This window comes from Fukomys damarensis, unplaced genomic scaffold, assembly GCF_012274545.1.
Source record: "Fukomys damarensis isolate Sample0158 unplaced genomic scaffold, DMR_v1.0_HiC HiC_scaffold_23, whole genome shotgun sequence".
In the NCBI taxonomy this organism is placed as follows: Eukaryota; Metazoa; Chordata; class Mammalia; order Rodentia; family Bathyergidae; genus Fukomys; species Fukomys damarensis.
In genome coordinates, this window is record NW_022900935.1 from 39,060,071 (window position 1) to 39,082,790 (window position 22,720).

General features: G+C 49.0%; 2 protein-coding genes across 4 annotated transcripts in view; one reads left to right on the forward strand and one right to left on the reverse strand.

The window, feature by feature from the left end:
* The window catches only part of Mtor (mechanistic target of rapamycin kinase), a 122,185-nt gene that overhangs the window by 50,500 nt on the left and 48,965 nt on the right, over positions 1–22,720 (forward strand). For all 3 annotated transcript variants that reach the window (XM_010628123.3, XM_010628122.3, XM_010628124.3), the window contains exons 27-28: positions 1,428–1,590; positions 1,727–1,872. In XM_010628123.3, the coding sequence (XP_010626425.1) occupies positions 1,428–1,590; positions 1,727–1,872 (309 nt within the window). The remainder of the gene's footprint in view (positions 1–1,427; positions 1,591–1,726; positions 1,873–22,720) is intronic.
* Positions 5,677–11,421, reverse strand: Angptl7 (angiopoietin like 7). Its single transcript, XM_010628121.2, has 5 exons — positions 10,826–11,421; positions 8,455–8,555; positions 7,681–7,875; positions 6,841–7,039; positions 5,677–6,663 (listed from the first exon to the last, which is right to left on the reverse strand). The coding sequence occupies exons 1-5, from the start codon at positions 11,193–11,195 to the stop codon at positions 6,494–6,496; spliced, it is 1,035 nt and encodes a 344-aa protein (XP_010626423.1). The 5' UTR covers positions 11,196–11,421; the 3' UTR covers positions 5,677–6,493.

Here is a 22,720-nt window from a genome sequence, read left to right on the forward strand (position 1 = left end):
AAGTAAGTGCTAGGCCCCTGAGCTCAAATCTCCACCCCCAAGTTAACTTTTCAATGTGTAACACAAAGTAGATACAGTGGCATCCACCACAGGTATGTCCTACAGTTTCCGCTCCATTCTCCCACAGTCACCAAGGGTGAGTGATGAGATTAAAGTTGGATGTCAAGGGCAGCAAATATGTCTGTTCACATGATGCTGTCGTGACTCCAAGTAGTTGTGTAGATTCAGAGTGGTATCTCTGGTTCTAGGTCTGTGTTAAGACTCCAGCTATCTGGCATGGGCTCAGAATCATTTTTTTTGTTTTTTTTTTTTGTTTTTTTGAGACAGGGTCTCACTATGTAGTTAAGACTGACATGAAACGCACTGTGTAGCCCAGGCTGGTCTTGAACTCACAGGGATCCTCCTGCCTCACCCTCCTGAGTGCTGGGATTACAGGTGTGTACCACCATGCCTGGCTCAAAGAAGGATTCTGAGGTGTGCTGGTAGGTACCCCAGAATCTTTTAAGGCTTGTAGATTTGGGGACTAGAAATACAGTGGTGCCTTGGTTTACAAATTTAATATATTTTGCAACTTCGGGAAAGATGACTACACTTGTGTTGGTGTGAGAGAGATGGCCATGGTCGTGTTTTTCACCTGATGGAAGCAAACTTTTGCCAAATGCTTGTTTTGCGAACCAAATTGTTTGCTTGGGGCCTTGGGTTCAATCCTTGGTATCACACACACACACACATACACACACACAGAGGAAGGAAGGAAGAAAAACCTGTGGATTTGGACTGTATTTGCTAATGTTTCTAATTTCTTGTATTGTCATTTTTAATGATCATTCAACTAAAGGTCCTGATTGTATTTGGAAAGCAATAGCAAGTGCTGTCTTTGCCATTTCTTAGAAATCTGGGTACTGCCCTTTAAAAAAAAACAGCTCAAGAATCATTGGAAGATTATTTTCTTAATGTGTTAATGCCAACTCCATGTTACAAGTCCCCTTCCTATTCATCCCTCCATTTTAAAGAACTGATGCAGAAACTGCGGAGAGATGCATCTGTGGAGCTGAGTTCCTTTGTTCTGCTCTTCTCCCATCCCACCCTCCTGCAGTCCCCATTTGCCATGGTGTCTGGACCTGTTCTGTAAAGTACAGTTGTCATTAGCTACATGTAATTATTTTAATTTAACTAAAACTAAATAAAATGTAAAATTCACTTCTTCATTTTCACTGGCCATGGTTCAGGTCCTAAATATCCAATGGCTGTCGTATTTTCTGGTGAGAGTTAGGTTAGGGTTAACATTCCAGCACACCCCATGAGACAGCCTGGTCCGTATACCCAAAGGCAGCAAACCAGAAGCAGATGGGTAGTTGTGACTCTGTGGCGCCAGGTATAGAGTGAGAGCGGTTTCCACCACTTTGTCCCCTCCCCTGTGCCTTCAGGGATCTCTTCAATGCTGCATTTGTGTCCTGCTGGTCGGAACTGAACGAAGACCAGCAGGATGAGCTCATCAGAAGCATCGAGTTGGCCCTCACCTCTCAAGATATTGCTGAAGTCACGCAAACCCTGTTAAACTTGGCCGAATTCATGGAACACAGTGACAAGGTGAGACCCTTCCCCTTTGTCCAGATGGAGGCTGACAAGGAGTCAGCTGGTGGGAGGGGAAGAGCATCCGCACAGCCCACTCTTGTCTGTGCCCCATCTGCCAGCTCTCTATGCTGTGGGGTCTGCTCTCCTCTAGGGGCCCTTGCCATTGAGAGATGACAATGGCATTGTCCTGCTGGGTGAGAGAGCTGCCAAGTGCCGAGCATACGCCAAAGCCCTGCACTACAAAGAACTGGAGTTCCAGAAAGGTCCCACCCCCGCCATCCTGGAGTCCCTCATCAGGTAGGCCGTGAACCCTTTTGATCTTCTGCTTTATCCAAAATGACCTCTCTTCCACTGCCTGCTGCCACCGCGCTGGCATGGCTTGGAGATTTCTGCTGTGTGAAACCCGCCACCAGACCTGGACAGCTCTTTGAAATGACGTGGCTGCATATGGCTCTATCCAGTCGTCTAACCCTGGTTGTTATTTCTGTTGACCACTTGGACTGTCCCTCTTTTCCCACCTTCCAATCTTGTCTCAGTGATAAATTAGCCCAGGAGCAGAGCAGTTGTACAGCACAGGAGCCTAGGAGGACAAAGCTGATGTCTGAGTTAGACGCTCTCTGGGCAGCATCAGACTGTACTGGCAGCTAAGTCTGTTGGTGCCATGGTCTTCCTTTAGAGCTCTGTGAATATAAAGATAGAGCAAAGGTGAGCTCTGGTGGTCTTTTCCCTGGACTTTGTTGTATTCTCTCCTCTCATAAGATGGCTTTGAGTCTTCCACGCATGGAATAAAGAGGTTGTTTAATAAAATTTTCTGCTGTTGTGAGATTACAAGCAGCCCAGAACATTAGCTTTAGCTCATAGAAAACTGTTCTTGTTCCCTAATGACTATCAGAGAATATTAACTCTGGATCTAATTATCTTAGTGGAAATGCTGACACGATCAATCATTTTGCTGCAGATCCCTCGGGAAGAACCATCTGCGGATAGGTTCCTCAGTTGGCTCGTGGAGCCTGCTGAGCATGGTGCTTCCACTGTTTGAGCAGATAATCAAATAGCCCTGTGCTTTTCCCATGCTGCCTTTGAGCAGATGCTGCAAAGTGTTCTTTTTGTTTGTTTGTTTGGTTGGTTGGTTTTTTGAAACAAGGTCTCACTATGTAGTTAGACTGACCTGGAACTCACTATGTAGCCCAGGCTGGTCTCGAACTCACAGCGATCCTCCTGCCTCAGCCTCCCGAGTGCTGGGATAACAGGCGTTCGCCACCACGCCCGGCTGCAAAGTGTTCTTTTTAACCAGTAACCCAAAAGGCAGCGATGTAATGTTTCTGCCCCAACACATGGGTGTTGAAGACTGCTGGTTCTGAACTGCCTCAAGGGAGCCACAGCGTTTCTTCCTCCCCTCTCCAGCTTAGGCAGCACAAGCCCGTGTGATAACTAACAGAAAATATGCTAACTTGAAACATTAACTCACCAGGAAATAACCAGTTTTGTGTATTAGGCTCCTTGCTGCGCCTTTTCTGTTTGAGACCTGTCATCAAAGGCCTCTCTCTTCCATGCTAATCTTGGTTTTCCCCATACCTGAGATCGTCATAGAAGCACTGGCATTAACGCAGACTTGGCAGTAGGGAGAATGAACATGTCTAGAAAGTCCTCAGGAGCTTATTTAGTCTTAAGCCAATGTCACGGATAATAAGTCCTCAAATTTCCCTGCAAGTCCAGGTGTGGTGGCACATGCCTATAACCTCAGCACTCGGGAAGCTGAGGCAGGAGGATCCCTGCCAGTCTGAGGCCAGCCTGGGCCACATAGTGAGGTAAAGGCCAGCCTGGACTGCACAGCGAGACCCTGTGTCCAAAAACCAAAATGAAGCAAAATTCTCTGCAAATTGATTGTGGCTATTTTTTTTTTTTTTTTTTTTTTTAACTTCATGCTGAGGGAAGCCTCTTGCTCTGAGCGCCTCAACCCATTCATTTGTTTCATCTCAGTGCGAGGTCCTGCCCCAGAAAGGGCATGGCCTGGGGACTCCCCCAGGACTCACCCCAGGGTTGTGCTGCTGGGAGCCACTACTTTGTCTGGTGTTGGGAATGTGGCTTTTCAGTCATAGATTGCTTTCCTCACAGCAGCTTCTGAAGCACTCCCAGATGGAGTGTCCCCCACTTCTACCTGTTGTAATTATTAACTCCACCTCCCACCTGCATTGCTTTACTTTTGCTACTCTTACACTGCCTTTACCACTTACTCTTTTAGAGCTTATTATGTAAGCTTATATTTAAGGCCACTGCTTCACTTTCTTTTTCAAACAGTTGGGTAATCCTACACAAAAAAGCCATTTCTTATTTTTTGTTTTTGTTTTTAAAAACTGTGCTCTGTCAATGATATTGTTCTCTGGCTGTTGATCCAGTCTGCCTCTCTTCCTGCCTGCTGCCTTTTGCCTGTCTGCTCTGGGACAAATGAAATCCCACATTATCCCCACGCCAGGCCCGACACTGAGACGATACAAACAGTGCCATGTCCTTGGAGCGGCACAGTTGCCTCCTAGGGGGACAGTAGATTAAGAGGGGACAGGAGTATTAAGAGATATACCCACCTGCAAAACCGTGTGGCTTTTACCTGGTTAGCCAGAGGTCCGCTGGACTCTTTCTTCTTCCACTCTAAGTAAGGTACAGGGTCTGATTAGCGCCCAGCCCCTGGCTTGTGGTCCCCCTTTGAAAAATTCTTCTGATTCAGAAGACTAAAAAGCAGGGGCCAGTGCGTATGTAGCAGGCGGACATGCCTGTCAGGCTGCTTTGTGTGTCTTCTGCACAGTACCATGTGTCTACGTGCCTCCTCCTCGCAAGACCTGGTCGGAACAGAGAGTTCCTTGCCTTCAGGGGCAGCACTGAGCTCTGCTTTTGGTTCCTGTGATGTTGTTCTCTGTCGGCTCAGAGAACATGGTCCAAACCCTTGATACCCATCATCGGCCTGCGCCGGGACAGGTACTTGGGAAATGTAGGTGCCGTGGGAATCCACACCACTGCAGGGGAAGTGGCTGGGATGTTCTGTGCATTCTATGACAACTGCTTTCCCTCCCCCCGCTGCCTTTCTTTCTGAGAAGTTTCTCCCACAACAGTGAAGGAAGGTGACACACATCTATAATCCCAACTGCTGGGGAGGCTGAGACAGGAGGATCATGGGTTTGAGGCCATTCTGGGCAGCTTAACAAGATCCTGTCTCAAAATGAAAAACAAAAAGAGCTGGGGGAATAGCTCAGCGATAGAGCACTGGGCCAGCGTGCTGGAGGCCCTAAATCCAGTCTCCAGCACCACAGAAAGATGAGGGCGTGAAGAAGACCACAAAGCTGGTTTGAATGATAACCCTTAGGGAGATGAGAAAGATCGCCATGTGTTTCTGCCGTGGGCCTCTCTGTCTTCTGTTTAAGCCTGGTTCTTGGTGTCCACTCCCCTGGCAGTGTGGGGTGGCACCCCAGGCCCTCCTGCCTGCCTGAGGAAGCCTCTATGTGGATTTCTGTTCTGTAGGAAGCCCTGCTCCAGTGTAGGCCTGCTTTGTCTCTTTGTTTCTTTGAAAACCCTGACCCTCAAGGTCCTCATTTTTAAGCTGAAGTAGGTTCCTAACGGCCAGAGGGCTTTGGCACAACTGGAGCACTGAGCCAGAGGGATGGCTTAGCTGGACTCCCAACAGTCAGGATTACTTGACATCTCTTGTGTTAAAGATAATTTCTTCTCTTTGTTTTTACGTAGAAGATAGGAAGGGTTTGCAAAGAATGTTAAAACCCTGTGTTAGTGAGTGGCCCAGGATCTGGTCCCTCCCCAGGGCTGCTGCCCCCTTGTCACTCATCTTTCCTTTCCTTTCCTTTCCTTTTGGCTTCCTGCTCCTCCTCGGTTTCCCTGAATCCTACAACAGACTCAGAGTCTCCTTCTTACTACAAACTGGGTTTTTTTACTTGAAATTTTACCACGTTCTAAGTGGTAACTAGAAAAAATTTTTTTCAATACTCAAGTTTTAAGTATTGACCATACAAGGAAGAGACATTTTGAACATTTAAGTCACAAACTACAGTATTTTATGTTTACAAAGCAAGGTGCTTATATACAGCTTGAAATGTTAACCATAGCTCCGCCTGTCTTCATTTTTCAGCCATTTCTTATCAACAAGATAAAAAAGGAAGCTCTTTGAGCCCATTTCTTACAAAGTTAATAAAAATAGATGTGTTGCTGTTGACTGTGACAGTTGTAGGCAGGTTTGTGCGCGGGTCCACGAGGGGCTGCATCCCCATCCCACCGCCCCTGTACTCCCTGCTGCTCCAGACCCACACCTCGCCTCTCTCTAGGTGCCGTTCCCTGACCCAGTTGACAGGAGGGGCTCCAAGGGTCCCATCGAGAGGCCCAGGGCCCTGGGGTCTCAGCAGACACAGCTCATCTCCGGCCCAGCAGCTTTTGTGTGTGCTAACGATGATTTCGTTTGATTTAAAAGCAGAATCTCCTCGCCTCTGTCACCCACTTCTGCTCCCTTTTGTGACACTCAGGCTTCACCTTTGAGAGTCAAAGTAACACAGTTCTTTTTAGCACAGGTATTTGCTTTTTGACTCACATAACTTAGAGAAAACGGATAAACAGTTGTTTTGTCAGGGGCGGGGGCCAGAGTGAGCCCACTCCACCGGCCCTGAGTAAGTAGTACATGGCAGGACCTGCTGGGTCATCCCATTTCCAGGACATCCTTGATGCAAACCCTTTTACTGTGTGCCTGTGCTGGCTTTGACTGCGTATATATTAAATTATTTTATGTCTCTCGGAGAGGTACTCTCCCCTTGGAGCTCGCAGGCCATTGCCCATCCTGCCCTTTCTCTCTACAGCCGCTTCCTGTCCCACACAGCCCTCCCAGTCTCTGTGTCCCCTTGCTGTGGCCCTGCTCCTCAGCAGCCTTCTTTCAGGGCCTGAAGCCTTCGGGGCGGATTTTCATCTCCACCCGTTTGAGGGAGTAGCTGGCGCCGTGCCAGCCGTACCAGGTGATGCCGTCCAGGTGCTGCCTGTGGTCCCCCTGGCGGTAGTACACCCCATTGAGGTTGGAGTCCGTGCAGCAGTTGTACCAGTATCCACCTGGCATAAGAAACAGACCAGGGCTGGTAAGCTGAGGGTGCCCTCCCCTCCAAACAGACAGTGGCTGCTTAGCCACAGGGAAGGCCTTGGAGCCCACAGCGGGAAGGACACCATCTGCCTGGCCCTGACACAGATTGTGGGCTTGTTTTACCTGCTCCTTCCCTGTCCCCATCTCACCTTTGCGGAGCTGCGCACACTTGTCCAGGCAGTTGTCATTGTCCTTGTCCTTGGTGCTGAAGGCCGTGTTGTTGTGGTAGAGGAGAGCGTTGTTCCCCGCGTCGCCCCTGTAGTTCCCCAGGAAGAGGCGGTAGCTGTTCACTTCGTTGGCCACAGCAAAGTGGCTGTACTCGGCGTAGCGCACCTCACCCTCCCAGTCCTGGCAGAGAAACAGAGGCTTAGAGAAGCTGCAGCGGGCTTCATTCACATGCCCCGTACCTCTCCTCTCCCCTCAGCCAAGTATCTGTTTATGGGCGGGAAATGGTAGGATGTTACTTCTCGTTGCCTGTAGTTTACCATATTAGCTGGGAATAAGCACCCCAAGGTCCTTGGTTAGACTTTCCCCTCTATTAGCCATGTGTCCTCGGTTCGTCTTTCCGTGTTCCTCACTTCCCTATCTGAAGGCATAGATCTGTGTTTTTGCTGAATCCCCCTCAGAAATGTCAGGAGAGCAACAAGTGGGTGTTAACACCTTCTGGAGGTCACCAGCAGGTATCACTGAGATTTGCGTAAACGTCCTTATGCCCCAGGCCTGAGCAGAGACAGTGGTGTTTGGCCCAGCTGCCCTGGCCTGGGTCCACCTTGTACTGTGCCTCCCCCTGCAGAACTACTTTGCTAAGAAACAGGAAGTAAAAAAGAGAAACGCAAAATTTCTTCCTCATCTTTGCTGCAACCTACAAGAGCCCCACATGGCCTGCACAGGCTGGTGTGCAATGCAGACTCGGGTTGCATCCGCAGGGCCCTGCACTGTCTCGTGCCACAGACCTGAGCCAGTCCCGGTGCCCCAGGCCTCACGCTCACCTCCAGCTCCACACGGAGCTGGGTTGGCTGTCTGGTGAGCCGGTGGACATGTTCATTTCCCAGCCAGAAGTCCCCACGGATGCTGCCGAAGCCCTGCTTGTACTGCTGCCAGTCCTGGTAGAAGGAGACAAGGCCGCTCCTCCGTCTCTGGATGATGGTCCAGCCTCCACCCGAAGTCTCCATGTCACAGAACACCTGAGCAGAAAGGGCGCTCCGTTCAGGACTTGTGGGGCAGGTGGCGAGGGCTTGAGGGCGGTCTCCTCCTGTCCCCACTGGCAGCACTGTGTGTACCCCTGTTGTCACCCTGTGTCACTGTGACAGCAGTGCTGCTTGACAGTGTTGGAGAGCTGGGACCCACTGGTTGGCTCAGGAGGAACTGGCCAAATTGAGATGGGGGGAATGTGTGTAATACAGCTTGGGGGGCAGTGCAGATACTTCCAGTACGTCCCCTTCACATTCTCCCTTCGCACCTTCCCCAGGACTGCCAAAGATGTAAACTAGTGATGTGGTGGCTGCAAGAATTATCTAACCCATCTCTTCTTGGCCTTTCGGCTAAGATCAAGTGAAGATCATGTAATCTACATTAGAAGATTGTGTTTGGTTGACAGTGAATTGAAGGGACTGACCATATGCCCAGCTTCGTGGGGTAGGGACCCATAAATGGAGTGTTTGCACAGCTCCTCTGAGGTTCCCTTTCTTAGACCACGACTAGCCCTGAGGTCCTTATGCTTGAGGGGTGGAGCACGGACAGCACGTTACAGGCAGTGAGTTCACCTCCAGCTCAGGGCTGCCCAGGAATTCATCCGGAGGAAGCTTGTATACCCCGGAGATGTGGTAGTTCTTCTGGTAGAGGGAAGAGCAGTCATAGATGGCATCTGAAAACAGAGCAAGCACAGGGTGAGCAGACTCCGCATCGCACAGGAAGGCCAAAGCCTGAGACTTCTCTCCTCCTGGGGACACCGTGGGTGTTCATTCCCAGGCAGTCTCTGGATTTGGCGAGATGGGCCCAGGGAGATCAACTGGGGGCATGTTTGGGCTTCTCCAGTGGTGGAGCAGAGGGTAGGAAGCCCTTCCCCGGACAGTGTCTGTGTGACAAACAAGTGGTTTCAGGCTAAATTAAAATAGATTATCCTGCTGTAGTTCTGGGCCATGAATTCTAGAAGTGGTCTGGTGTGTGAGGGCCACATTGCAGATGCCCCTGTGAGTAGCTTCAGACTTCTTGGACAAGTCTGAGGATCTCTGGGGCCTGGTTTGTGTTTCTTGGTTTTTGTTGTCTCTCAGAAGTAATGGCTACTTCCAACTGGAGCCCTAATTAATGGTGATCTTAATTCAGCCTTATCTTTCCCCCTGCCCTAATTTAACAACACTAAAACCTCAAACCAAAAATGGGAAGAACCTTTTGAAGTCTTCTCCTGAAAGTTTTGTTAAAGTAAGGAAATGAGATTTCCTAGTTGTCCTTCTGGGCTTGGTTTAAATACTTCCTTGGCTGCCCTTGGGGCTACTACTTTATGCTGGGTTCTCTTCCTGCAATAAATATCAAACCAGACTGTAAAAGCCTTTTCCAGGAGGAGTCAGAAAATGAACTCTTCTGGTCTGGAGATGCCTTCTGCCCTCCCTGCCTTGTGATTTTTTTTTCCCTTGGTGACCTGGGGTCTTAGAGGAGAGCACAAGGATGGCAGATGGTAACAGTGCTACCATGAAAGTCATCCCGAGTGCCTCAGTCCCCCGCAGAGTATGTTGGGAGAAGGGGAGTGGGAACACTCTCCGGTAGCCTCGAGTTCTGCATGGCCTCCATGGTGAAAGTCTCAACTCACTGTTCGCTCCAACAGACTGCCTCCTCAGAGAGTACAGAGGTGACCTGGCTGGGCACAGAGAAGAAAAACAGGAACAGTGCCCTGGGCAGGCAGAGCAAGAGGGTGGGCAGGTGGGCGGCACCCCACCTCAAGGGACTCCCTGCCTGGGTTCTGAGAATGTGCCCTGTTAGGAGGAGCTGGATGTGGCACGGTCAGATTCTCCGCCTGGCCTCACCTTCCACACGTCTGGTTTCATTTTACGGCCCTATCAGGACTCACTTGCCTGGAAAGTGGCCCAAGAATAACTTTCTGTTGCACTTGAACTGAAGTAGCCAGTGACTTACTCATTAGAAGCTGGTCACGTCTTTGCTCTTGATCTGGTTTGTAATGTTAGCAAAATGACCTATCTGTAGCATATGTTCCATCAGCTAATTTGGTAATTTCAGAAAACCAGATTTATCTCTAAACCAAATGCATGTTGGGCCATCTGTGCCAAGCTAGCCAACTAAAAGTTACTTTGCAAAAGAAAATATTAAATGTACCTTATTTGGGGCCATTAAAATCCATATTTCAGCATTTCACTTGGTTATTTCTTATATTTCTTGGGAGAATTTCATTTGAGACCATGGGGAAATGGAAATATCAGAATTAAGGCTGGGAGGAGCCTGTCCTTCCCTGAGCACAAAGAGCTTCTTCCACGGGCAGTAGGTGTCTCTACACTTAATTCTCTCTACCAAGAAGAGTTTGGTTTTCAGAGACAGGACACAAAATCCCTTAATGCCCATTCCTGCCACATCTTGGGGACACCGGAAAACTTTTTTTGGCAAAACTTTGCAAACAGAGCAGCAGATGTCATGGTTTGGTGTCCATTCCTGCTTGCAGTTAGGCGTTTGGTTCATCAGCTCTTGGTAAGGAATTGGCACAGCTGCACCAACCGTGAAGATGTGAGCCCCACCTCTGCAACTTGCTTGTGACTCTGGGCAAACCCTTAACTGCTTAGAGCCCCATGATGAGAATTCGTGCCTTCCTAAGTTGCTGAAACATTGTGGGTTATTTTGTTTTGTTTTTTGTTTTTGATACCGGGGATCGAATGTGGGACCTTATGCTTGCGAGGCAGGCAGTGGAACCACTGAGCTAAATCCCTAGCCCAGTTGCTGCAACATTATGTGAATAAGAGACCATGGAGGTACTGGGCACGTTTACAGAACATTAGAAAGGAGAGCCTTCAGTAAAAAGAATGGGCCCCTGCAGGAGCTTCCGTAACTGTTCTAGGGAGCAGGTAACCTAAAGCAGCCCAGGGACAGGGGTGCCTGGAGTAGAACACCGAGTGGTGTGGGGACACATGCTCTTACCTGCCGAGGTCTGTGTGACAGTCTGCGCCGCCTGCAGCTGCACAATGCCCAGCTGGTTGTTCATCTCTGAGTACTTGCTCTCGGCGTCTGTGAGCCGCGACTCCAGGCGCTTGCTGGCACTTTCCAGCTCCATCACCTGCATGACCACGCTGACCCAGTCCCGCTCCTGCTTCTGGCTCAGTTCGCTCAGCACACCGCTCAGGTTGGCCGTGTGCGCCTTGAGCTCCTTCACCTCCTTGCAGCAGGTGGCCCCTTGAACCTGGGGGTGTGTCTTGTGCTTAGGGGGCTTTTGCAGTCGCACTGGGGGGCTGGCAAAAGCCATGATGAAAATGCCGAGCCAGGTCACAGTCAAGAGAGTCTTGGTGAGCATCTTCCGTGGGGCCGGGGGAAGGGGTCTTCCTTCAGGGGAGGCTGATATGGCCAGCAGAGGTCTGCGGAGCTGCAGCAAGCCTTCTACCCTCACTCTGGATGACCTCACTGTGCTGTTCTCTCTTTCCTCACTCTTCCTTCACCTTCCTCAGAAAGCTTGAGTTTCTGAAAGTGGAGCCTAATGGGTTCCCTGTCGCTTTCCTTCTCAAGCCTGACTGCTCTCCCAAGACAGCATCTTAAATATTGCCTGTGCCTGCCCCTCCACTCCTAGCCCCTCCCACCTGGTCTGGGAGGGTCAGGTGCCTGTTGGGTGAAGTCAGTGTGAACTTTGGCCAGAGGAGGGGAGGGAAGCTTTCTTTCCTTTCCTGCTCAGTCTCTGGGCTGAGACAAGAGGACTACAAATTTGTGTTTCCAGTTTCGCCTATTAGATTCTGCCCCTGCCAGCCCCTGGCTCAGCTCTATCAACAAGAAGGCAGGGTCACAGGAATTTCCAAACCCGTCCTAAAGGTTGTGTAACCACAGGCTGCGGGTGGGGTGGGGGAAAGAGAACTGGGACTTAGGAGACTCACAGAGGGAGGCCTGTTAATGTAGTCCATGATGTTTACAGGAGTCTCTGATATATTTTGGCATCCTGCTGAATGGGCTTTTAACTAGGCTGGGTAGTCCTTTCTCTGGTCGTCATTCAATGTTTTACAAAATCCTTATTCAACTTGGATCTAACATGATCTCATATTTGAAATTTTCCAACCTAGAAAAGTTCTAGAAATAGGAAGGTAGAGTAAGTCTCTTAGGAAGCCAAACCTGACTTCATGGAGTTTACATAGTCATCTTTCTTTCTTTTCGTTTTTTTTTTTTTTTTTTTTTTTTTTTTTTTTTTTTTTTTTTTTGGTATCAGGGATTGAGCTCAGGTCCTTTTGCTTATGAGGCAGGTGGCGGAACCACTGAGCTAAATCCAAGAAACATCCTGTAAATAAGCTTCTCACTGAACTGTACTACAGGTCTCAGTCCCTACAGCAGAAACTGTGTCATGGGAACGTGTGGTTGCCATTTCTGAGCTGGGATCCACGGAGGAGGTGCTTGTCTGTTGCTGACTGGTGGCATCCAGGGCTCTAATCCCCCAGAGCCCTTTTCCAGTCAGGGTCTCTGGCTCTTTGGAAAGTGATTGCTGTTCAGACATCTGGAATTGCCAAGCCTTTCTTTTTTTCTTTGTTTTTAAGCGGAAAAGCAGGCAGGCTCAGGTGGACCAGGGTCTGTTCCTCAGCACCCCTCGTTTATTCTGCCTGCTCCTGGGTAAGGGCATTGCCGGAACCCAGCAACAGCTTGTCGTTCTGCTCCCTGCCTTCAGAGCTGCACGTCCGTGGGTCCCTGCTCTCCTTGTAAGCGTCTAGCTCAGCTGGGTTCCGCAGCCTTCGTGAACTCCGCCGAGCTGATTCAGTAAGGAGAACCTGGCCCCGATGGTTAGCGTCCCGCACAATCCACTAAACCCCACGGGGCTCTCCAAGCTGACCTCCTGACCGTCAGATGACGCTGCACTTAAACCGAAGCACAGGCCATCAGAATGTCACACACGTGTATTCACCGCACAGCCCACACAACCCCGGGAGTCCGGGAGCTCTATGGGCTCCCCACCAGCTTTCTGATTGTCTTCCCAGTAGACACTTTGCTCACCCAAAAAGGAACATGTTGTGAGTCAGTTTTCATATCTGGCAGAAAATGAATCATTCATGTTTGCAACCCAGGTCCCAACTTTTTTGTTGTTGTTGTTTTGGTTTGGTTTTGGTTTTTTTGAGGCAGAGTCTCACTATGTAGTTGAGACTTACCTGGAACTAGGCTGATCTCAAACTCAGTGATCCTCCTGCCTCAGCCTCCCAAGTGCTGGGATTACAGGCATGCGCTACCATGCCCGGCTAAGGTCCATCATTTTTAGGAAAAGTGGGAGAAGCTTCCTAAACTCAAATCAGAAGCTTTTAGCATGGTGTCCTGTCTCTGGCATTTATTTTCTGGGAATCATTTCTAACAGAAGGGATAACTTGGAGACAGAAGCCTTTCCTATTTGAAGATTTTTTTTTTTTTAATTGTTGAAGCTGCCTAAATGTTAATAAATCTCTCCTTTTTTTTTTTTTTTTTTTGGTACTGGCATCAAACTTGGGTCCTTGCACTTGCGAGGCAGGTGCCGGAACCACTGAGCTAAATCCCCAGCAAATCTCTCCAGATTTTGAGAAAAATAACTATTTAAAGGTATTTCCCGTGCTAGAAGATTATCTAATTTCTAAAACATCCACAGCACTCTGATGTCTAGATTCTGAATTTTTCTTCTAAAAAGAAAAGTTAGCTCTTGTTTGGGGCACAGCTAAGCTTGTGGAAGATGTCATGAAATACTTAAGAGACTGCAGTGGTTTCCTTCTCTTAGGTTTCTGATGCTGCCTTTCAGTGAACAATGAGTGCCCATAAAAATGGGAATTAATTAGCCAGGCGTGGTGGCACACACGCCTGTAACCTCAGGACGGAGAAGGCTGAGGCAGGAGGGTTGCTGTGAGTCTGAGGCCAGCCTGGGCCTCATAGTGAGTTCAAGGGCAGCCTGGACTATAGGAAGTCCTTAGAAAACCTGGACAACCTAGCCTGGACACGTACACTTCTTCCTTTGGTCCTCTTCACTAGCGGAAGGCTAGCGTGGTGCTCCAGGGGAAGATGTTAAAGAAAATAATGCTATGTTTTTAATGGCAAAGCCAGCGAGTACTCCCTTAGCCAAGAAGTTCCCAGAGCCCTCACAGCTTCCAGGCTACCTGCCCTGGACTGGCACCAAGGACTCCAAGCAGGGGAGCAGCCTGGCGCTGTGGAGCAGGCAGGGCCCTCACACGGCCTCCCCTCCCACCCAGTTTGGAAGGTCAGGTCTTGTTTGCTTGAGGAGGTCCCCACCGGGGCGGCTGCTGCTCCTTGCTGAGGTGTCCCGCCTCCATCTGCCCTTCCTCCATGGCTGTCAGAAGGAGACAGAGCACAGGCACTGCCCCAGGGCCGAGCCATTGGTTTGGTGCCATGCTTCCTAGGGACGCTCAGCTTCTGCTGGCGTCTCAGGGTGTCCCAGCCTGCGCGGTACTGATGTGGCCGCCATCTGGCCTTTCCGTCACTCGGTTCTGTTTCTGTCTCAGCTGAAAGCCCAGGTCCATCTCAGAAACCGTGTCCATCTCTTCTTCCCTGAGCCTTGTTCTGTGCCTCTACCAGACTGCCCTGGGCCTATTGGAAGTCACGTCCCCCAGTGTTAGAGTGCGTGCTTAGCATGCTCAAGGCCCTGAATTCAGTCCCTGGTGCACATGCATGCAGGCACACACGTGCACACACTCACACACGTGCACACACACACGTGCCCTTGATTTCTCTTCGGACTTTGTAGCAAATACCTTTTCTGTTAGCCACCACTGACAGTGCCGGCCCAGTCTTAGTTGTCTTAATTGTAGTTGGGGAGACAAAGCTGAACTTCAGGACAGTGTGACATGCTAGGGTGAGGACACAGAAGAGGCAGTGTCATTAGGAAAAACACACTAAAGGAAAAGGAGGAAGTAGCCAGAATAAGAGACAGGGCAGCTGTGGGAAAGGCCTTGCTTGCAGAAGAAAGTGAGTCGGTGAGCATGACCTGAAAGGAAGAGAGAAGGGTCCTACAGGACTTATAGCAGGTGGTGGGAGGACACCCATGCCCCAAAGGCCCACACCTCTAGGCAAGGAGTGCGACTGTCCCCCTTGGGACAGAGGGCTATGGAAGGCATCTGGGGAGCTTTGGCCTCCTGTTGTTTCGTTTTCCAGAGACTTACCTGGAAGTGGTCTCTTACGATGGCCAGACAGACTCTTAACCGAAAATAGGTGATTTAGAGCTATGGCCCCTAACCTTTTTGGCACCAGGTACGAGTTTTGTGGAAGACAATTTTTCCATGGTAGAATGGGGAAGGGGGATGGTTTCCGGGATCTTCTCCCTTTTTGGAGAAGCTCGCCAGTGGTGTTCGACCTCACTGACTTGGGAAGGGTTAGTAAGTGTGCTTACCGAGGAAGCTGTGACTTAGGTGCACAGCATGGGAATGGGTCAGGCATGGACTTCGTGTCTGATTCTGACTCAGCCTGTCCCCAGGTGCAGTTGTATGGCTGCAGCGTGTCCCTCATTTGCCACTGTAAAGCCTGCCACCGGATGTGGCTCATCCCTTGCTACTCACCGAGCAGCTTTGGATGAGCCTGCAGGCAACTGATTTGTTGTGACCTCTGTGTAGTGAGACCTCGTTGCTAGTGTATCTGTAATTGAGTGTACCACTGGTGGGTCAGAGCTGCCCAGCAGTGAGACAGTGGGACATACGAATTACAGCCCCATCATGAACATGTAACCTGCCATGTCTGATTTATTCCACTTAGCATAATGGTCCCAAGGTGCATCCATTTTCCTATCAGTGACTCAGTGTAGCCTTCTTTATGTCTAAGTAGTACTCCACTGTAAATATACCATATTTTCTTTATTCATTCATCTGTTGATGGGTATATAGGCTGCTTAATGTTAAGGAGGCAGTATGTGTAGCACTCAAGTAATTATTTCTTTTTTTTTTTGGTACCGGGGATCGAACTCAGGACCTTGTGCTTGCAAAGCAGGCGGCGGCATCACTGAGCTAAACCCCTGGCCCTCAAGTAATTATTTCTTGAATCATACCAATTTGACTTTTCTTAGACCATCCCCAAGACACTTGATAGCTAGCCATATGAGTATGAGCAAATTATTTCTTTGAGTTTGCCAGTCTGTGTGGTGGAGATAAAAACCAGAACTGCTTCAGCCAGGACTGAAGGTGTGGCTCAGTAACAATAACAAGTTACTTTACTTCATAGGATTTTTGTGAGGATTAAGTTAAATAGAGCAAAAGATTAAAAATAGCTAAGACGTGTAGGGGGTCTAGGTTGCTTTTTTTTTTTCTAATATAGCTTATGTTTTTGCTGGGCCTGGTGGCACACATCTGTAATTCAAGCACTTGGAAGGCTGAGGCAGGAGGATCACCAGGAGTTTGAGACCAGCCTGGGCTACATAGTGAGACCTTGTCTCAAAAATAAATAAGTAAATAAAAATTTTTAAAAACTCATAAGAGTAGGTGAGGAGACAAAACAAAAGAAAATTAAATGTCCAAAATAAGAGCTACACATACAGCTACACTTGGTTGCTGGCAGGATAGCACCACAGAACCACAAGGAAAGGAGTCTTGTGGTGACACAGCAAGCTCAGGCAGGTGGCCTTCAGGAGGGGACAAGGCTCTGGACCTTTGCCTCATACTGTACACAAAACTGAAGTTCAGATTTAAATTCTGAACATGAAAGGCGAAATGATAAAGAACCTAGAAGGCGTCTTGAGAGATTAGGAGATGAACTGCAGCATTTTGGGAAAAGCACAAGATTCCTTGAGTAGAATGCTGGAATTGCCAACCACAAAGGAAAAACATTAAGAAGTGCAAGAAGAGTAGCCATCTGGGTTGAGTAGGAGACACCATGAAGAGAATGAGAAGGCAAGAAACAGCCGGACGCCGCGATACAGCAATACACGCCTGAAATCCCAGCGCTCTGCAAAGCTGAGGCAGGAGGATCGTGAATTTGAGTCCAACCTGTGGAGCTTAGTGAGACCCTGTCTCAAAAATCACAGGGGTTGGGGTTGTAGTTCAGGGCAGAGGCACTGCGTTTAATCCCCAGTGTCAAAGGACAGAGGCAAGAAATATCTCTAAGATATACTCTTATGTGTGTTATATCAGCTCTTGACAAACAACAAGGGCAGCCCAGTTAAAACATTAATAAAAGATATGAACAAGGTCTGGGGATTTAGCTCAGTGGTTCCACTGCCCGTCTCACAAGTGCAAGGACCTGAGTTCGATCCCTGGTACCAAAAAATTTTTAAAAAGACATAAACAAGCACTTAGTTCTCCAAAGAAAATCTCCAAAAGGCCTACAACCACATGAAGGGTTGCACCATCACATTAGTCATTGTAGAAATTCAAATTAAAATCATAAGATGCTACTGCACACCAGCCAGAAGACCAGGGAAGACGGAATATTCACAGTGCCATGTATAGTTCATGTAGAAATATCAGTGCTGTGGAGAACAATTTGTGGGTGCCTTATAAAGCTGAGCCTAACCTGTAGAATGGGGTTTGGTAAATCAGCAATTCTGCAACTAGGTATCTTCTCACCAGAACTGGGAGTACACATGCTCCGAAAGCAGGAATGCTTGTAGTAACACCCATCACAGTAGCCAGGCGCTGGAAACAATCCAAACACCCAGCAGTAGTTAGATAGTTAAGGTATGGAATATTCACGCCGCGGAATGCTACTGAGTGGTTAAAAAGGAAAAACTACTGTGGTGTGCAGTAAAATACATGTGCCTGCTGAGTATAATATTGAGCATTTGTATGAAGTTCAAAAACCAACTAAACTGACTATATTAGAAGTCAGAGGGAAGGTGCATGGTGGTGCATGCTTGTAATCCCAGCCCACAGGAGGCTGAGGCAGGGGGATTGCCGGGAGTTCAAGGCCAGCCTGGGCTACATAGTGAGACCTTGTCTCAAAAAAAAGAAAAGGCAGAGGGCTGTTACCCATAGGGACAAGGAGGAAGCAGGGTCAGGAGCAGGCTGCGGAGCTCCTGGGTGCTGGCAGTGTGCTATGCCCGACTCTGAGTCTAGGTGGTGGTTCCAGCTCCAAGGGCGTCTTCACTTCTCTTGCAAGGCAGGGACAGTGCCACTGAGCTGAATCCCCAGCACCCCCACATTGTTCTTCGAAAGTGCTGTTTACTGTTGATCTACGGTGCTCATTTGGGTTCATCCTTCTTGTGCATATCCTGCTCTGTAACCTACAAGCTCCGTGAAAGTGTGGGCCTGTCTGCTCACTGCTCCATTCCGCCTGGCACTCAGCACAAAGCTGAGAAGAAATACTGCGCCAGAACTGATGGAGTGAAGAGTGAACTCCAAATAGAAAGTTGCTTCCTCCAGATATGTGTTTTGGAGACTGAGTCTCTCCGCAGTAATTGCCAGTATTTTTTCATGGTACAGTCGTCGTGTTCATTCCTGCTTTAACTCCATTGTTCTTGGTGTTAGTCATAGAATCAAAGAAAGTGAGAACAGGGAGAGTTGAGGTCATCTGCTGAACCTCTTTTTAAATCAGTCACTTGGGCCTCACTCCTCTCTTCTTACTTGTAAAGATCAGCCGGAGGACCCCAGAGCTTTGTGGGAGCCCACTCCTGCTTATTCTGGAGGCTGCTGTTTGTGGCAGATCTGATTACTTCAGCCCACATCAGCCCCGGGATCCATACGCAGCTGCTAATGTTGAAGAAAGGACAAAGAAAGTGACAGTTCCCCATAAAGCAGCCTTATCCTTAGGCAGCTCTGTTGTCCATAATTCATCCTGGAACCTAACACATCTTGTCTGGCCCAAAGGGGAATCAGATGCCCATGACATTGCAGTCTCAGTAAATCACTCTTGGCCAGAGACAAGAATTCTATTACAGGTTGCACAGTGAGATCACAGGTCCGTGCCCTGGCCTCCCCAAGACCTGCAGGACTTCTTTTCAGACCGGACTGCCACTCTGACTGAGGCACTGCAAACTGGAAGACAGGCCTGTCATTCTTTAAGAATGTCAGTGGCTCCGTGCCAGTCATGCCTGAGCAACAAGTTAGTGGGGAGGGTGGCTGGGCTTCCCAGTCTGCAGGCAAGGGGCATGATGGGCAAACAGTCCATTCCATGTTGTCATTGTGAACACATGCCTCCCAGCTGGCCATTTGTGCTACTGGGAAGTACACTTGCTTCCTGGCTTCCAGGAAAGGCATGTAGTCCTGTCTTCTTTCGCATGTCTGTGTCCCTGTAGAGAACCCCACGAAGGGCTGGGCTGGAGCTCAGGAGTAGTGCATGTGCTTAGCATAGGTTCCATCCCAGCACCAAAACCAGAGCTTCCCACAGCCACAAGTGGAGGACAGAGGACACCTGTGGGGTGAGAGCACAAGCCATGGATTGTCCCTGGCCTGTCTTTTGCTTCTGTGCAAAAGGTTCAGCCCCATGCAACAGGTCAAATCTCTCAGTCATCTGGAGAGCATAGCTTCACTGGTGTGCCTTTGGGGAGAGCATCTGGGCAGAAAGCAAGGGTCTTCTGTTCAGTGCAGGACACATCAAAAGGAGAAGAAACTTCTGTTGTCAGCAGTAAAACTCTACTTTCCTTCCACATCTAGCATATCCTCAGGAATGCCTTAAGATTTAGGGGGACTGAGCCAGGCGTGGTAGCGCACGCCTGTAATCCCAGCCCTTGGGAGGCTGAGGCAAGCAGATTGCGGTGGGTTCGAGGCCATCCTGGGCTACATGGTAAGACCTTTTCTCAATCTCACCCTCTCCCCATAGAAGAAAGATTTAGTGGGACTGCTTTTATGGTGAGTTAGAAGAACTGTTTTGATTTTTATGAAGTACTGGGGGAGGTGGAGAAACAGCTGGCAATGAAACTGTGTTAGAGAGCTTTGCAGCCCTCCTTTGTATACTGCGTCCTAATTGTAGGGATATTAAAGCATGAAGAGTGTGCACCTTAGAATCGATGAAATATAGCAAGTGCCAGGCTCTGCCTCCTGGCTGCCTCTGACATTCATCCCAGCGACAGTGCAGTGTGTCAGTGGTGACACTGCTGCTCTCTCCACCTTCTTCTGGTCAGTCATCTCATCGCCTGAGTCCTGGTCATCTAATTGGAATGCGTCACACTTCTCTTCCATAAACATTTTCCTTACCAAGAAAGAGGCTTAATTTTGTCTCCTCCGATCCCAGAGTGGGCATCAGTACTCGTACATTGTGGCCCAGCCACTCACATCTGCTTGTATGCTTAGCTGTGGAGAGCTGGAAGCTGCCAGGCCACTAGGTGCCAGCCCACTTCGTTTTGTTTCTCAACTTCATCTACCTAATAGACTGAGTCAGAGCTCTTGAAAATTCAGGAGCCAGGAAATGAGGATTTTACCCAAAATACCCATTCTGCTTTGAGTCAAGGTAGATGAAAATTAGCTTTGTGTTCAGTCCATCAGCCCCTGCCCCTTTTGTTCATTTTCCTGATAGCATCTCCTTTCTAATAGTCTCTCCCAGAGCTCCATTTCACTCCAGATGCAGAGAAGCAAAAGAGGAAGAAAAACCTCCAGGCATCACCAGAAAAGGAGCAGTGCTCAGTGTTGTAGAATAAAAAGATAATGGCCAATTTGTCAAGAAGTGTTGACAAGAAAGATAAAGTTGAAAGTAATTAACTGGCTGACAGGCTGGGAGCAGTGCGCCTGCTGATAGCTTCCTAAATCAGCCAGAGCCTTGGAAGTTTGACAGCCATTCATCATTTTTACAACACACCTCTGACAGGTCCCTCGGCTGGAAACCTGGCCAGCACAGATCGTGTGCTTTGACTCTGGGGCTGTGCACCTCTCTGCTTCATGCTGGGTCCTCCATGGGCCCCTGGACTCTATGTCCAGCTGGAGCATGCCTGTAGGTGGGGTGTAAAATGCTTACCCTGGGCCCGCTCTAAACTGCACAGGATGAGCCGGGCATGGTGGTGCACACCTGTAATCCCAGCACTCGGGAGGCTGAGGCAGGAGGATCCCTGTGAGTTCAAGATAGCCTGGGCTACATAGTGAGTTTCATGTCAGTCTCAGCTACATAGTGAGACCCTGTCCCCCCCCTTCAAAAAAAAAAAACAATAAATAAACTGCACAGGACGGGTCACTCACAGAGCAGAGTGCAGAGCTGGGGCTGGTGAGCAGCACTCCTGTGGCCTGGTAGCCAACAGGCTCTGCTCACAGTTACACAGACGTTCAGATAAATCAGGAAGGGCCTGAGTAAAGTGGACAATGCCTGTGTTAGGTGAAAAAAGCAGAATGTAAAATTGTGTGCGGTGTTCACCACCAGGTATAAAATATGTGTTTAATTATAGAGTATGAATGGGTAGAATGATTTGGAAGTTATGGTTATAGTGATTCCTTTTTTTTTTTTTTTTTTTTTAATACTGGGGATCAAATCTACAGTATCACACATGCTGGGTAGGCTCTCTACCACTGAGCTATATTCCCAACCCTTTTTTACTTTTATCTTTATTTTTATTTTGAGCCAGGGTTTTGTTAAGTTGCCCAGTCTGGCCTTGAATTTGTAATCCTCCTGCTTTGACTTCCCAAGTAGCTGGGATTACAGGTATGCACCACCATGACCAGATCTAGATTTAAAAAAAAAAAAAAGAAGATAAACCTTCCTTCACCAGTCTTGAAATGGTAGGATTTTTTCCCCCATGTAATTCAAATAGTTTGACTACTACCTTTTTTATTCTGTAAGGGCTCACACCTTCTCTAGTATGGATTTAGCATGTCCTCCAAATCTCGTGGTAGATGTGGTTGAAATTGTGCCTAAAGGGAAGGAAGAGGACACACAAGGAGCTGTTTCTTTTAGAGCCAAACTGGGACCGAGACATCAGGAACCTGTTTGGAGCGTCCAAAGGTAGCCACCTCTCTTGCACTTATCTTGGTGCCGTAGAGCTCCAGTTTTAAACCTGGTAATGGGGCTGTCCCCGTCTTCAGTTACAGAAAAGGAACTAAAGCTACTTTCTGTAAGTTTTGCAGTACAGGGGATAAAACTCAGAAATTCAGGACCTCGTACTGATAAGGCAGGCACAATGCCACTGAGTTAAATCCCCGGCCCAACTTTCCCTAAGTTTTGCTGCTGCCAGACCTAGGTGCTGTTCTCATCCGGCCTCCCCCTTACTTTCCCACCTGCCTGCATTCAAACAGCCCTGCCCTACCTTCCTCCTTTGCTTTTCAGATTTTCTCCCTTTGCCTGCTGTCCTCCTGTTGAATTACTCTGTTCAAAAAAAGAATGCCGGGCAACCCACTTTCCAGGTCCCCTCCTTTCTCTCTCAGGAGCTGTCTCTCCCTCAGTAAAATTCCTACTCTTAAAAATAAAGAGAGACTGCCATACCCTGGCATTCCCCAGACTCCTGGACGAGCTGCCTGATGAAGACATCAGGGCCTGGCCCACCTCAGGTCATCCTGGTTCTGTAAGGGCATCAGACACTTCTGTTTTCAGTCATGCATTGGACACGGAGCTAAGCTTCAGTGCCGGGAAAGTGACAGGGATGTGAAGCGGTTCCCTTTCTGTACAGGAAATGAGAGCTGCCTGATACAGCCGTGAGGACCCAAAGCAGTGTCCTGTGAGGTCTTGTGGCTGGTGAGAACGCCCATGTTCAGACCTGCCACAGTCCCAGTCAGCTGTGCTGCAGGTGTCACCAGCCAAGCGCCAAGGGGATGCAGAGAATTCTTCCCGGGTAGGGAGCCAAAGGAAGCACAGGCAGTGGTTGCTCTAGGAATAGACCGGAAAAAGAAGGCCCAGTGCCCTACGGGGAGCCAGAAGCCGGCGGGAATGTTCTCTTCCATTGCTGTGGGAGGGAGCGCTAGGAAAGCCGAGCCCTGTCCAGGTGTAGCTTGCGGCTCCTCCTTGGGCTGATGGCCAGGGGGCCCTGTGCCTGGCTGGGCGGGGGGACCG

Bases quoted from the DNA above. Each gene is read 5' to 3' on its own strand.
- Angptl7 (XM_010628121.2), bottom strand. From the start codon at position 11,195: ATGCTCACCAAGACTCTCTTGACTGTGACCTGGCTCGGCATTTTCATC. The intron at 7,040-7,680 runs GTGAGCGTGAGG...TTTCTCTGCCAG, and splicing joins AGCTCCGTGTGGAGCTGGAG to GACTGGGAGGGTGAGGTGCG. The intron at 6,664-6,840 runs GTGAGATGGGGA...TTCTTATGCCAG, and splicing joins GTGTGCGCAGCTCCGCAAAG to GTGGATACTGGTACAACTGC.